Source organism: Anser cygnoides, chromosome 2 (assembly GCF_040182565.1).
Source record: "Anser cygnoides isolate HZ-2024a breed goose chromosome 2, Taihu_goose_T2T_genome, whole genome shotgun sequence".
Taxonomy (NCBI): Eukaryota; Metazoa; Chordata; class Aves; order Anseriformes; family Anatidae; genus Anser; species Anser cygnoides.
In genome coordinates this window covers 163,159,359-163,174,164 of record NC_089874.1, presented here as the reverse complement: position 1 = coordinate 163,174,164, position 14,806 = coordinate 163,159,359, and the positions used below count along the sequence as shown (strand labels likewise).

At 66.9% G+C, this 14,806-nt stretch overlaps 2 protein-coding genes across 2 annotated transcripts in view; one reads left to right on the top strand and one right to left on the bottom strand.

The window, feature by feature from the left end:
- The window catches only part of BOP1 (BOP1 ribosomal biogenesis factor), a 54,080-nt gene extending 53,185 nt beyond the window's left edge, over nt 1-895 (bottom strand). The window contains exons 1-2 of the mRNA XM_066990876.1: nt 626-895; nt 198-431 (exon numbers count right to left, since the gene is read on the bottom strand). Coding sequence (XP_066846977.1) covers nt 198-431; nt 626-634 — 243 coding nt within the window. The 5' untranslated portion in view covers nt 635-895. The remainder of the gene's footprint in view (nt 1-197; nt 432-625) is intronic.
- A 226-nt stretch (nt 896-1,121) lies between these two features.
- The window catches only part of HSF1 (heat shock transcription factor 1), a 55,147-nt gene continuing 41,462 nt past the window's right edge, over nt 1,122-14,806 (top strand). The window contains exons 1-2 of the mRNA XM_066990875.1: nt 1,122-1,408; nt 13,786-13,894. Of these exons, the coding sequence (XP_066846976.1) occupies nt 1,268-1,408; nt 13,786-13,894 (250 nt within the window). The 5' untranslated portion in view covers nt 1,122-1,267. The remainder of the gene's footprint in view (nt 1,409-13,785; nt 13,895-14,806) is intronic.

Here is a 14,806-nt window from a genome sequence, read left to right as displayed (position 1 = left end):
ATGTGCACTGCGGGTGCTGGGGGAGTGTGGGGTGAGGCCGGGTGGGCTTCCTCCTCCTCCTCCTCTTCCTCCTCCTCCTCCTCCTCTTCCTCCTCCCCCCCCCCGTCCCCTCGGGTCCCTTCCCCACCCTCGGTCAGGCCCAGCTCGGGCCCGCAGCCCTCCCCCACCGCTGCCCCGGCCCCGGCCCCGCTCCTCACCCGCGCCGCAGGGGCTGTGGTGCTGCCGGGCTCGTCCTCGTCCTCATCCTCCTCATCCTCATCTTCCTCCTCGTCGTCTTCCTCCTCGTCCTCTTCCTCATCCTCTTCCTCACTGCTCTCCTCCTCCTCCCGCTCGCTCTCCCCCCAGCTCTCGCTGCCGCTCCCCTCCCGCCCCCAGCCCTCGCTGTCCGCAGGCTCCGGCTCCTCCGCTCCGCGGCTCGGCGCCTCCCGGGGCTGCGGGGAGAGGGAAACGGGGGGGGGGTCAGCGCCGGGCCCCGCGCACCGGCCCCGCGGCACCCCGGGACCCCCGGTAACCATAGCAACCCCCGGTAACCATGGTAACCCCCCGGTAACCCCCCCGGTAACCATAGCAGCCCCCGGTAACCCCCCCGGTAACCATGGTAACCCGGTAACCCCCCCCGCCCCACCTCCGCCATGCCGGTGCCGCGTGCGCCGCCGCCGCGCTCCTCGTGCGCCGGGGTCAGAGGTCACGGCCCCGCCCCCAGCCGCCTCCTTCCGCCTTCCGGGGCCGGCCCCGCCTCCGGGGGGGTACCGGAGGGAGGGTACCGGAGATGGGGGGGTACCGGGGAGGCCGCGCGGCGCGTGCCCGGCAGCGGCGGGGTCAGAGGGCAGAGGGCGCGCGGCCACACGCGCATGCGCCGCGGTCAGCGGCCCCCTCCCGAGCCCTGCGCGCCGCGCATGCGCGCGGAGAGCCCGGCGGGGAGGTGGGGGCAGAGCGCATGCGCAGTCCGCGCGGGAGGGCGGGGGCCTGGCGGAGAAACGCCGTGGGAGGGGCGGCGGGCGGCGGGCGCGCATGCGCAGCTCCTCCCCCCGCCTCGCCGTGGCGGGCGGCGGGGCGGGGGCGTGCCCCGCGGGGCGGGGGCGGGGCGGTGCCGCGCATGCGCGCGGGCTCCCCGCGCGGGGGGCTCGTCCCGGCGGCGTCCCAAGATGGCGGCGGCCATGCAGGGCCCCGCGGGCGGCGCTGCGCAGGCGGCGGCCGGGCCCCGCGGCGGCGGCGGGCGGCGGCGGCTCTGAGCCCCTCGAGGCCGGGCCCCGAGGGCGCAGCGGCCATGGAGGGCCCCGGCGCGGCGGCGGCGGTGGGCGCCGGGCCCGGCGGCGGCGGCGGCGGCAGCAACGTGCCCGCCTTCCTCACCAAGCTGTGGACGCTGGTGGAGGACCCCGACACCGACCCGCTCATCTGCTGGAGCCCGGTGAGCACCGGCCGAGGCCGCGGGGCTCGGGTCCCGGCAGCGGGCGAACGCCCGCTGCCGGGAGCCGACCCCGCGGCCGAGGCCCGTGCGTTTTACCGGAAAAAAAAAACCGTTTCTTCCCCTTTTTTAACCTCCCTTTTGCTCGCCCGCGGTTAATTGCCGGGGTTTAATTGCTCTGCTGTTAGCCCGTAATGACCGGTGGCGTCAGGGGCTCGGGAGCGCGGGTCCTGAGGGGATTCCTGCGAGGGAAGGCGCTAACGGGGCGGGCGTGAGGGGGGATTCGGGAAGAAAACGGGAAAATGAACGTCAGAGGGGGGTAAAAGCGCGCGGAGCGGGGCTGGGCACAAATTGGGGGGGTGCGAGGGGAAATCTGTGAGGGAAATAGGAAAATAAACGCCGGAGGGGGTAAAAGTTCAGAGCGTGTGAGCTTGTAGTTGGGCTTTAGGGCTCGAGAGTGCGGGTCCTGAAGGGATTTCTGTGAGGGAAAGCACAAACTGGGGGGGTGTGAGGAGAAATCTGTGGAAAAAATGGGAAAATAAATGTCAGAGGAGGTAAAACTGCACGGAGCGTGTGTGCGTATGGACTTCTGGTAGGGCTTCAGGGGCTCGGGAGTGTGGGTCCTGAAGTGCTTTTAGTAAGGAAAGGCAGAAATCCATGAAGAATGCAGGAAAATGAACATTAGAGGAGGTAAAACTGCAGAGTGTGTGTGCGTGTGAACCTCTAGTTGGGCTTTGAGGGTTCAGGAGTATGGGTCTTGAAGCGCTTTTAGTAAGGAAAGGCAAAAATGGGACGTATGTGAGGAGAAATCCATGAAGAATGCAGGAAAATGAACATCAGAGGAGGTAAAACTGCGGAGTGTGGGTGTGTGTGAACCTCTAGTTGGGCTTTGGGGGCTCTGCAGTGTGGGTCCTGAAGGGATTTCTGTAAGGAAAGGGGCAAATTGGGTCCGTGTGAGGAGAAATCGGTGAAGAAAATAGGAAAACAAGTGTTAGAGGGGGTAGAACTGCGCAGTGTGAGTGTAGGAACTTCTGGTTGGGCTTTGGGGCTCAGCAGTGTGGACCCTGAAGGGATTTCTGTAAGGAAGGGCACAAATTGGGTGCGTGCGAGGAAAAATCCGTGAAGAAAGTAGGAAAATAAACATCAGAGGAGGTAAAACTGCACTGTGTGTGTGTGTGTGTCAACTTCTAGGTAGCCTTTGGGGGCTCAGGAGCATGGATTCTGAGGTGATTTCAGTGAGGAAAGGTGCAAATTAGGTGTGTGTGAGGGGAAATCTCTGAAGAAAGCAGTGAAATAAGTCAGAGGAGGTAAAACTGCACGGTGTGTGTGTGTGAACTTCCAGTTGGGCTTTGGGGCTCAGCAGTGTGGGTCCTGAAGCCCTTTCCATAAGGAAGGGCACAAGTTGTGTGTCCGTGAGGAGAAATCTGTGAAGAAAAGAGGAAAGTAAGCCTCAGAGGAGGTAAGACAACACAGCGTGTATGTGTACAGCCTTCTGACTCGGCTTCTTTAAGCTGGGGTCTTCAGATTTTGTCTGTGGTTTGTCAGCGTGCTGTGATCCGACCCCTCTCGCTGTGGATCTCCTCTCGCCCCGCAGGCAGTGCCGGCGGCTCCGCTCCCTCCCCGGGGGCCGGCACCGACCCGGAGCAGCTCGCCCTTGCCCTCGCCCTCGGCTCCTGCCCTGCCCCGGCCGCCGCCCCCGCCCCGAGTTCCTTTGCTTCAGAGGCAGCCGCGCTCCCTGCCTGCGCCCTGCTCGCGGAGGCGGCTCCCGAGGGGTTTGGGATCAAAACGCCTTCCTGGTGGGAACCCGCCGGTGTTCCTCACGGAAAGACGGGGCGGCCGCAGCTCGGTTAGCGGCAGCGAGGTTAAAAGGGAGGCGATCTGCAAACCTGGCCTGGTGGGCAGCCCCCGGGTTAGCGCTGGCTGCTGCCCGCCTCCCGCCAGCCCCAGCGCTTGTCCCGTTCGTCCAGAGGGAGCGCAGAGCCAGCGGTGCCGCGGAAGGAAGCTGCGCCCGCTTTGGTGGCAGTGCCCCGGCTGCCGCTTTGGCACGTTGGTGCGGCTTCTCACCTGGCTGGATTGCCCGAGGCTCTCCCGTTCCCTCAGGCAGCTCCGAGCCCGTTTGGATCCCCGGAGAGCTGCGCCTGGGAGCAGAGCTGGCAGGAAACCGGTGTCGGTTCTGCTCCTGCGGAGCAGCGCCTGGCGGGCTCTGGCGAGTGTCAGTGCTGGCGGCGGGGCAGGGCCGCTCCTCGGTGTCTGCCACACGCTGCGGTGCTGTGACCGCGCTGAAAGCAAACCGTGCCGCTGGGGGCTTCGGCCCCGCCGAGCTCAATCCCCTGGAGGAGGCCGGTGGGAGGGAGCCTCCCCTTGGCAGCGGTGGGCCCCCAGAGCAGCGGGGCCCTTGGATGGCAGGGCTGGGAGGCTGGGGGTGAGCATCCCCCCCTGCCCTGCCCCGCTTGTCGCGGCTGCCCTGCGGCCCTCGGGTCCCTGGGGAAGGGCTCCAGGCCCTGCCCATGCAGGTGATGGGGGGCTGGGGCGCCTCTGCTGTGGGAGCTGGGGGTGCTCAGCCTGGGGGAGGGAAGGCCCCGGGGAGAGCTCACAGCGCCCTGCCAGGGCCTGAAGGGGCTGCGGGGCAGCTGGGGAGGGGCTGCTGGTCGGGGGGTGGTGGTAGGATGAGGGGGAATGGCTTTAAAGTAGATATGAGGGAGGAATTCTTTACTCAGAGGGTGCTGAGGCCGAGGGCCAGGCTCCCCAAGGAGCTGGGGGTGCCCCATCCCTGGCAGTGCCCAAGGCCGGGCTGGGTGGGGCTGGGGGCCCTGCCCAGGGCAGGGACTGGAACTAGCTGGTCTGTGAGGTCCCTTCCAACCCGAACCATTCCGTGATCCTATGAAAGGCGAATGGGGGAGGCATCGGGAGAGGAGGGGGCGCGACCTCCTGCCTGCTGGGGAAGGCTGTCGCCCTCCTGCTCCTCCTGCCCCACGCTGGCGCTGCGCGTGCTGCGCCCTGGGGGCACGAGGAAGGCCTGGGGAGGGCTGGGGGCTGCGCTGGGACCGGGAGGGGAGGTGGGCTCGGTGCTGCCAGCTCCGTGCTCTGCGCTTGGGCAGCAGGAGGGCAGGAGCCTCGGGGAAGCTCCTGACAGGGAGAGCGGGGAGGAAGCCGCGGGACGCAGCGTCCTGCCCCAGCCCGAAGCCCGACTTCAGAATTTGCTGGGCTTGGGCGTGTGGAGGGCTCGCGCCCACAGCCGGTAGGCCCCCGGCCCGGCTCTGACAGCGTGGGGGAGTCCTCGCGGCCAGGCACGGTGAGCCCAGCGTGGGGGAGCCCCGGGCTCGCCCCGGCTCAGACGCGGCGAGGTGACGCAGGCACGGAGAGCAGCCGGGGTTCAGCAGCCCCGCGGCACGAGGCCGGCAGCAAGGTGTGGGGGGGGCACTCTGCGGCCGTGCTCGGGCCGGTGGCTCTGCCGGTGCCCTCGGGCAGCGGAGGGGAGCAGAGCACGTCGGATAGCCGCTGGATATCCTCGGCAGCGGCTCCTTTTGCCAGAAGCGCGCGCGGGCTTCCTGCGCAGCCAGCCCCACCGCAGGGCTCCCTGCCCAGCGCGGTCGGTCCCTGGGGGCATTTCCCTGCCTGGCCCACGCCGCCTCCCCTCGTGAGGCTCCCCAGCGCTGCGCGGCTCCGGCACGGTGCTGGCCGCGTGCGAGGCCCTGGCGTACGGCTCTAGGAGCGCGCAGGGGCACTGCGGTACCGGTGTGCTCGTAAAGAGTTCGGATTCGGGGCCTGCGAACATTCCCTGAAATCCAGGAGCCGGGAGGAGGGGGGTCTGTGGCCGCCGGGCAGTCAGCGGGGGAAGCGCCAGGTCTGGCTTGTGCTTTATCCCGTACACGCAAAGATCGCAGCAACTGTCAGGGATTTCCCAGGGGTAGGTGGTCCAGCCTGACCTACAGGGGGAGGGTTGCTTTGGCGGGGCGTTAGGCTTTAAAACCAAAAAAAAACCCAGCCATTTTTCAGAGTTCTTCAACGCCTGAATTATTTTCTTCCAAATTTGCGTTTTAACGCAAATTCAGACCAACCCCCATGAGCAGGGCGGGCAGAACAAAGCGTGGATTTGTAGGAGGCGGCGACGGCTGTGGCTGCGTTGGGTTTCCCCCTGACTTCAGGTTCAAGGACGGTCGCCCGCAGGGGCGTGCTGAACCTCGGGGGAGCTGGGAGGTGCCCCGAGCCCCGGCAGGGGGGTGGGCAGGGGGCAGCCCCGTTCGCAGCCACCGCTCACAGCCCCGGGGCTGCTCCGCACTTCCTGAGCCCGGCTCTGAGCAGGGAGCCCGGAGAAACGATTCGGCACAGGGCGCTCAGGGCCTCTGGCCTCGGAAACCTCAGCCCCTCGGGCTTCTGCGCCGCCTGCAGCCCGTCCCTTTGTGCGTACCGCAGGGATTTGTAGGGAATTTGTTCGTGGAGATGGTGCAGGGGCACTCGGAGCTCCGTGGGGTCCCGGAGGGGCTGAGGCCGGGGGCTCCTCTGGTGCCCAGCCCCGCGTCCAGGTGGGTTTGGGGGTCTCTGAGGAGGAGATGCCTGACCCTGCTGGACCCGCCCGTGGTCCTGGGAGTGCCTGGCTCAGCCCAGCCTTCTGTAGGTCCCCGCGCCCCTCGGGTCCACCTCCTGCCCAGCGCCTTTGCTGCGGAGGAAGCTCCCGAGCCCCCTATCAGAACAAGCTGGGAGCTCCCGGCTTGACCTGAGAAGCGGAGATAACGGCGTGCCCTGTGCTGGCTGCCGGGCTGCGGGCCCAGCCCAGGGGGATTTGGGGGGTACGGCTCGCGGCGCTGCGTGCTTTTGCTTCCAGCTGTGAGGGGCGGTGAGGAGCTGGCGTGAAGTCCCTCTGTGCGGGCAGCACTTCCTCCTTTGGCTCGGTTTTCCCCATTTGCGATGTATTTTTCACTGGCTGTGCTTTCTCTTGCCGTTGAGGCGTTCTGTAAATAAAAATCAGAGAATCACAGAACTGTAGGGGTTGGAAGGGACCTCCAGAGACCATCGGGTCCAACCCCCCTGCCAAAGCAGGTTCCTTAGAGCAGGCTGCCCAGGTAGGCATCCAGACGGGCCTTGAATATCTCCAGAGAAGGAGACTCCACAACCTCCCCAGGCAGCTCCGTCACCCTCACCGTGAAGAAGTTCTTTCTCATGTTGGTGAGGAGCTTCCTGTGCTCCATTTTGTGGCCGTTGCCCCTTGTCCTGTCCCCACAGAGCACTGAGAAGAGGTTGGCCATATCCCTCTGTCTCCCACAGCTCAGGTATTTACAGACATCGGTGAGATCCCCCCTCAGCCTTCTCTTCTCCAGGCTGACCAGCCCCAGGTCTCGCAGCCTCTCCTCCCGGGGGAGGTGCTCCAGGCCCCGTACCGTCTTTGTGCCCCTCCACAATTTTTTAAGAATTCGGTCAGGGGACTCCTGCTGCCAAACCCTTTTACGCTTCCTTCTGCGCGTGTGCCTCGGCTCCGTCGCCACGCGCGGGACGCGGCGCGGTCCCCAGGGGCGGCAGCGTGGCGCTAGAGCCGGGCGCGGGGGCGGAGGTGCCCGAGCTCCTCGGGCTGGGGCTGTCACACGGCAAAGTAAAACCGCTGTCGGGAGGCACGGCGCTCCCCTCGCCCGGCGAAGCACTGGGAGAAGGGAAAGCCCCGAGGAGCCCACGGGTGCGAATAGGCCGTGACTAACGGTTGTTGGCGAAAGTAAGGAGAGCCGGCTGCCTGGCAGGCCTCGTGGCGTCAAAACAGTAGTTGGACGGTGGGGTGGGAGTAAAGGTGTGGGCGCGGCTGTGCCCCAAACCCTTGCACAGCCTGGGGCTGAACCTGGCTCCTCCGGGCTCCCCGGTGGCTGCTGGAGCGAGGCCTGGTGCTGAGCGAGGCCTGGTGCTGAGCGGCAGCTGTGGCCTCGCTCCCGGCAGCGCCGTGCTCGAGGGGAGGGATGTGGCTCGGGACAGGCTGCGGGGGGAGGTGGCGGCCCCGGCCCTGCAGGTGTCTGGGACGTGCGGACGCGGCCCCGAGGGACGTGGTCAGGGCTGGGCGGTTGGCTTGGGCTCGGGGACCTCGGGGGCCCTGTGCCACGCGGGTGGCTCGGCGATGCCCTCGGCTGTTCGGTGCCTCCCTCTGGTGCTGCCCACCCTGAGCTGCTGGGGGCTGGGGGCGCCTCGCCCGCAGAGCGCCCGCCCGTGGCTGTGTGCCCGCGAGGTTTTGCGGCACCTGCAGGCTCGGCCTTTGTCCCGGGCGCTGGAGCTCGGCTCCTCCAGGCCCCACCGCGCTCGCACGTGGCACGGCGTCCCGGTGACAGCAGAGGCCGGCTGCTGGGAAGTCGGGCTCGTTGGGGCCGTCGCGGGGCGCCGTGCCTCGGGCACTGGCTCGCTCGGCCCCTGGGCTGGGGCAGGGTTCTCCACGTCGTGCCGGGGCCCCGGGGGAGAACTTGTGCTGGGTGGAACTTGCGCGGAACGGCCCCGCGTGTGCCTTCCCCCCAGTGAGGAGGGGGTTCCTTACCTAGAGCCACGCAACTCGCCTCCAGACGTGGCGTGAGGAGCCCGTGAGCTTCCTGCAGCGGTGAGCGCGTGGCCGCGGAGCTGCGGCTTTGTGGCGTGCCCTGGGGATCGCCGAAATGCTGTGGTTGAGCGGTGCGTCCCCGGCGGCAGCCAAGCCGGTTCGAGGGCCTGCCCTGCCCGTCCTGCCGCCGCTGCTGCTGGGGACCGAGCCGTCAGCAGCCCGGCCCCGTGTGGGCCAGTGCTCGGGGCGCAAAGGGAGAGGGGGCCGAGGGCTCAGGCTCTGCGTGAGGCGCTGAGGGTGAGGAGAAGGGGAGGGGGGGCTGTGGGTACAGCGTGCTGCCACAGAGGTTCCAGCGGCGCGCTGAGCGCCCCCGCCAGCCGTCACAAGCGCCCTGGGGCCGGGCTGCTCCTAGGGCCGCTGCCGGCAGCAGCTGGGCGCGCTGAGCCCCGCGCCTCCAGCCAGCCGTGGGAGGGCTGCCGCGGCCCCGCGGCCTCGCCTCTCGCTGCTGGCACCGAGGACAGCGCCCTGCGCGCCGCGTGCCGTGCGGGCGCCTTGGGCAGGGGCTGCTGCAGGGGCTGCCTCGCGGTGCGGCCTCGCTCGCTGCCCGGGCGGCCCGGCCGAGCTGCGCCTGGACACGGAGCGGGCCCCGGGGGGTTCTCCTGGGAGCGTCAGCGTGCGGCGTGTGGCGGGTCCGGCCCGTGCTCTCCTTGGCAGGCGGGCCTCCCCCCTCCAGCCGTGTAGGCAGGGCGTCTCCCGAATGGCAGACGCTGAATTTTTGTGCGCTGCGAGGCGTGCCCTTCAGTGCTCACGCCGCCTGGAGAACGAGGGCAGGGCGTTTTGCTCACAGTCGGCGCGCCGGCGTTCCTGCTCGGGGCAGCGCGTGCCGGGTGCCGCTCCCAGCCACGGCTGACGGGCCGGCAGCCTGGGGCAGGAGCAGTCGGGGCGAGGAGGGCCTGGCGCTGCCAGCTCTGCTCAGCGCGGCCGCTCTGGGCTCAGGCCAGGCTGCTCGGGGTCCGCCCAGAGCTTCCCGCGCTGCTGACCCCGTCCTCGTGGCACGCCGCGTGTGGGCATTGCTCGGGGGGCGCTGCCTGGAGCCCAGCTGGCGCCTCCTCCTCCGCTGCTGCCCGTGGCGGGGCTTGGTGCAGCTGGGGCTGCTGTGGGGCGCCCCCAGCTCTGTGCCAGGGCCCCCAGCAGGAGGAGTGACGCTCCTGTGGTGGTGACACCGGGTGGCTGGGGGTTGAACCAGGCGAGGTCGCTCGCAGGGGCTCTGTGCTTGGAAGGGGAGCGGCACGCTGCGGGGGGGGATTGAGGGTGCCCAGCAGCCCCAGCACCGCGCGTTCCATGGGTGGAGCAGGGAGCAGCCCACGCCGTCGCTCCCTCTGCCCCTCCTGGGGAAGCTGCGCCACGGGCCTTTGGCCTCGCGGTTCCTCTCCTTGTGGTGGACGCTGCGGCTGCCTGTGGCCGCGGTCGCGTAGTTCTTGCTGCTGCCGCGCTCGCGAGGGCATTGGCTCAGCCTTCGTGGGGTCCTCCGGCTGGAGGTGGCCCCCTCCTTCCTGCCTCCGCACGCACCGGAGCCCCCGGCAGCACCGGGACGTCCGAGCTGCTGGGCCAGAGCCCCGTGGTGGCGGGCCGTGGGGAGCCGCTTGTTGCCCGTCCTGCTGCGGCCTCGGGGAGCGCCGTGGTGGAGCCTGCGGGCTGCTGCCCGCTTGGTTTGCTTGGTGCCAGCTGTAGCCTTAGAGCTCTGTGTGGCTGCACCGATGGGATTACTCTGGGACTCAGGCAGCGGGGAGGCCCTGCCAGTCGCGGGTCCCAGCGTCGGGTTTAACAAACCCGCTCCCGCCGTCGGCGTGCCCTTTGTTTCAGTCTCTGCCGCGGCCGACCAGCTTTCCTTCCAGGAGGACATCAGTGGTGCCGCGCTGCAGGGCTCAGGCACGTCGCTCAGCTTTTTGTGCGAAGGCCTGGGCTTGCCGCTGTCCCTGCCAGCCGGGCGGCCTCACTGCGCCGTGGCGTTCGTGCTGCCGGCGTCGCCCTCCCCATTTCAGGATGGGTCTGGTCTGTTTTCTCGGGAACAGCATCACACTGCTTTTTGTGTGTTGCTCTAAAGTCAGCGTCTTCCTGGATTTTCCGGCTTATTTCACAGCCTTACAGACTTACAAAGTGAGAGCCCCAATACGTGTAAATCTGAAAATCTCGTTTCTGAAGCGTAACTTCCTTCTGCCTCGGTAGAGCAGCGAGCGGCCCGGCTGCTGCGGCGTGCTGAGCCGTGGGCAGCGCGTGGGGACCGGAGCTGGCCGCGGCTGCTGCGTGCTTTCTGAGCTGCAAAACGGCGTGTGTTCAACGCAACGTAAAGTGGAGGGGAGTGCAGAAATAATACGTGTTTAACATTGCCTGTTGAAAATCCCGGCCGGTTCGCCAGCAGCTGCTCCTGGCAGGTGCAGAAGCCGTGGCCCGCGGCGTGCCCAGCCCGCCACCCGCGCTGTGGGGGTCGGCAGGGGCTTGGTGGGCTGGGGTCTGCCTGCAGGTACCTGCCTGGGCCCCCGAACCGTAGCACTGTGTCGGGCTGGGGGTGTTCAGGGCCGCTCCAGGAGCCCTGTCCCGCGGCGCTGCGCTCGGATCCGTAGCTCTCCTGGTCGCACCCCGCGACGGGACCCGGGCTCCGTCCCCAGTCCAGGTGTGCAGCTCTCAGCCCCTCGGCCTCAGCTCTCGGTGTCACCAGGGGCTGGGGCACGGGAACCTGAAGCGGCTTCCTGCGTTGTAGCACGCCCTCTGCTTCTGCAGGCCCAGGGAAAAGACGTTTGAGTGTCGGGGCTCTCCTGCCGTCTCAGAAGGCTGTGGGGGCCCTGCTCGGTGTCCTGCGCCAGGGCAGTGACGGCAGGGACAGAAGCCGGTAGCATGCGGTGGCTTTAGCACTGTCTGGACCGGGAGGGAGGCTCTTGTACGCCGTGCTCGGAGAGCTCCCCGGTCAGGTCAGCTGGCCTCTCCCCAGCACCGCCTTCGGGCAGTCCCTCGGGACGAGCTGTGCCTGCAGGCCCGCGGCGTTCCTCCTCGCGGGCAGCGCCGTCCCGTCGAGGGCATCGAGCAGGTGGGTTCCGGCCCCAGGGGGCTCTTCCAGGCCGGGGGGCTGCTGCTTCGTGTCCCGTGGCAGGGGGGGAGGAGTGGGCTTTGGAATGGGAGCCCCTCGCCCCCTTCCCGCGGCACGCGCGGCTGCCCCGGGGACACCCAGCCTCGCTGGTAGAGGGCTTTTGGTGGCGGGAGAGGTGTCAGCGGCCGCTCTGACCTCGGCGTTTGGGGTGCCTCGGAAATGATCCCGAAGGGGAGCGTAGCCAAAGCCGTACCTGGATGGGCGTGAGAAATGGCACGGAATTAACAGAAACTGATGGTGCTGCTTCACCTCTCCTCTGCACACGCAGTCCTTTCTGGAGGAAAGAATTGGGGCAGATCTCGTGCTTCTGCAAAGCGTTTGGTACTCTGCCCTGTGGAAAATCGTGCATGCAAGTGGAGGATGTGGGGGATTCACAAAGAACCGGGGGGCTGGCGGGAGCAGGGACGGGCGCCGGGCCCTGGGGTCCCTCCAGCGCTGCACCAAGGTCGGGTCTTGGGGCGCTCGTGAGTGCTGGGTGGAAGCGGCTTTGGTGCAGGAGGTGCATTGGGGAAAAAGAATCTCAGGACGCTGTTGGGCGCCGTTAACACGCGGGGATTCGGGACGCCGCTCGGAGGAAGGCAGGCAGCCTTGGGAGGGGGAATAATAGAAACGAGGCAGAAGTCGGTAACGGCCGCGCGGGGCTGATGTGCTCCTCGCTGTGCGGCTCATCCTGCCGCTTACGGACGATTTGATCAGGGCCTGCTCCCCGTAAGCCTCCGCGCGCCTGCCTGAGGCCTCCCCCTTCCCTCTTTCAGAGGGTGCAGGCAAGCTGCTGCCAACAGTGAGCGGAGGAGCTCGGGGGGCCGAAGGGCACCTGGCGTGGGCGCAGGGAGGTGTTTGGCTGCCCGCAGGCAGCCTGGAGGCGTGAGTGGTCGTGGTGCTTACAGGCACGGAGCCCTGGGCGCCTGGGGCTGGAGGGGGCCCTCAGGATCAGGTAGCTCCAGCCCCCTGCGTGGGGGGATTGCAGAGGGAAGTGCCTGCTCAGAACAGCGGTTCAGTGGTGCGGTGTTAAAAATACGTTTTTGGGCTCTGCCTCCAACAGCATGATGAAGGAAATTCCCTGGGGGGTGTTCCTCCTGCCGGGCCTGAGGGCTGGGGGCCCCTCGGTCCCTCTGCCTGTGACGGAGCCGTCCTGGGGCTGGCTCTCCGTGGGGCCGGGTGGCTCTCCGTGGGGCCGGCTCTCCGTGGGGCATCCCGGCCCTCCTTGGGGAGTCGGAAAGTCTGCTGGGGCTCCTGCGGAGCACCCGGTGAGTCTTTGGAAGGAGTAATGAAGCTCGTCCGTGGGTCACGGAGCCCAGACTGTGAACTTGTAATAAACTCTGGCTGCGTTCTGTCGTTGGCAGGCAGAACCCTGTAAAGTCTGGGGTTTCACGGTCTTAATTCTGTAGGATTTGTGCCGCGTCGAACTCACCCAGAAACTTGAAAAGTAAGACAAGCCTGTCTGAAAATCAGATCCCTGGGGCGGCCGCTCTGACTCGCCTCGTGCCAGCGTCCTGCTGGCCGCCTCCTTCCCCCGCAGCCGTGCGCTGGCACTCGGCGCCCGTCCACAGCCCGTGCACGCTGCCGCGCGTGGGGGGCGCCTGGCTCGGCCGCAGCGCTGCTGGGGACGGGGCCTCGGGGTTCTGGTGACGCTCTTGGAAGGCCTCGGTGCAGGGAGGCCGGGTGCCTCGCGGCAAGGCCGCGGCGGCTCTCCCCCAGCACTGCTGCCAGCGCTGCGTGCCGCTGGTACGTGGAACAGTATTAGCAGGAGGAGTGCTTCGTCATGGGAGCAAATCCGGGTCGTGAGGTGCGTTTGGAGCTCGGCGTCGCGGTGCCAGGATGAAAACCCCTTCCTGTGCTGTTCTGCGGATGCTCGCGCTGACGGTGTAACCCCTGCTTAGAGGGCCGGGAGGTAACGGAAGCCACGCGTGATAGAATGGCACCACAGACGGGGAAGCTGAACAGCTGAAACACGACCGTGGCTGCTTGTCGGGATGGCTGCGATAGCCGACGTGACGGCGCGCTCGCGGCGCGCTGTTCGCCTCTCCCCGACTTCCGCTATTTACTATTTAAAATATTCACGGGCCGCAGTGACCAAACCCCGGGGCGCTGCTCCTGCTCCCGCTGCCCCGGCGCTGCGTCCCGCAGGTCCTCGCCCACCTGGGCGGCCCCGGGCTGGGCGGCAGGCGCGCTGAGACTGGCAGGATGCGGAATCGGTTTAATTTGCTCGCAGATGTTGACATTTCGAGTCAGGCTCGCCTGGCTGTCCGTATTTGCTCAGGAGAGCGCTGGCTGGTGCGGTAGGTACGAAAACAAGCTAATTGGGACGAGTCGCGGAATTAACAGATTTGCAGCCGTGCAAACTGGGGCTTGATCTTTGTAGCGTGCTTAACCTCCTGCCTCGTGCCTTCAGGCTCCGGGGAGCTGAGCTCCGCTGCCTCCCCCGGGTTAGCGGCCCGGTGACGGTGCGGGGCTGCCAGCCCTGTGCCAGCCCTGTGCCAGCCCGCGGTGCCCGGCTGGCGAAGGTGCTGCCCCGCTCAGCTCGGGGCCGCGTTGACGTGCACTCGGGTGGCAATAACTTGGCAATAACTCGGGTGCGCTCCTGCCTGCGGTTGCGGGGCCGCAGGGGACGGGGCCCTGACCCCTCCGCTCGCGGAAACCGGGGCCGGCACTGGAGGAAGGAGGGGGCAGGCGGGCGGGCTCGTCGCCTCCCGGGGTGACGGCGGCTGATAACGTGTCGTTTTGTTTTGTTTTGGACAGAGTGGAAACAGCTTCCATGTGTTTGACCAAGGACAGTTTGCCAAGGAGGTACTCCCCAAGTACTTCAAGCACAACAACATGGCCAGCTTTGTCCGGCAGCTCAATATGTGTAAGTATCTCCCCAGCAGCGCGGGGGCGAAGCGTGACGTTTGTCCTGAGGAGGCTCCTCGCCGCTGCCCGGGTCCGATGTCGGGGACGTTTTGTTTGACGTGGGAGCGTTTGCTGCCCTCGCGGTTATTTGGGGGACCCAGGGGAAGGTTTAAGGTTGGCCTCTGCTGACAGGAGTAGCAACTGCTAATGCCGAAAACCTGTGCCAGAGGTGAAGAACCTTGAGCTGTCAGCTTTTTATCTTGCTCTTCCCTGGGTGTTAGCCCAGGAGCTGTGAACGCTCCCTCTGCGCTCGCCCGCCGTTAGCGCTGGAGGTGGCGCTCCTTGCCACCCTCTGATGAGGCAGGAGCTCCTCTGGAAGGCTTCCAGCTGGACGGAGCCGCCGCGTGTGACAGCTTGTTAATTTTCTAACCGCTTTCTTCAGGGGATGTTGCTGCCAGAGTCATGTAAAGCGGGCGCTGACTGAACTTGCCCGTCTAAGCAGCAGTTGTTTTTCCCCCTCAGAGCCACGGCAGAGCGGGGCTGGAAGGCTCTCGCCGTCATTAAGCCCGACCCTCTGCCTCGAGGCAGGATCAGCTACCTCCGTCTTGTTCCGGTGCCTTAGCGAGTGTTTCTGTGAGCCTCCAATCACCAGGATGCTCCGAGTTCCTCAGGGAAATGCTTTCAGCGTAAGGATGGCATGGCGCTGGAGCTGGTTGCTGAACGCCTTCCTTGCTGCCGTTCAAACCCTCCGCTTCTTTCCTATCTGCCGGGGGTATTATGGGGCGATTTATTCCTCTGTGTCTTCGAAGCAGTGATGGAATCATACGGCTAGAGAAGGCCGGTAAGATCACCAAGGCCAGCCGGCCCCTAACACCACGAGTCCACCACCAAACCCCGTCCCCACACGTCTCTGAGATACCTCCAGGTCGGG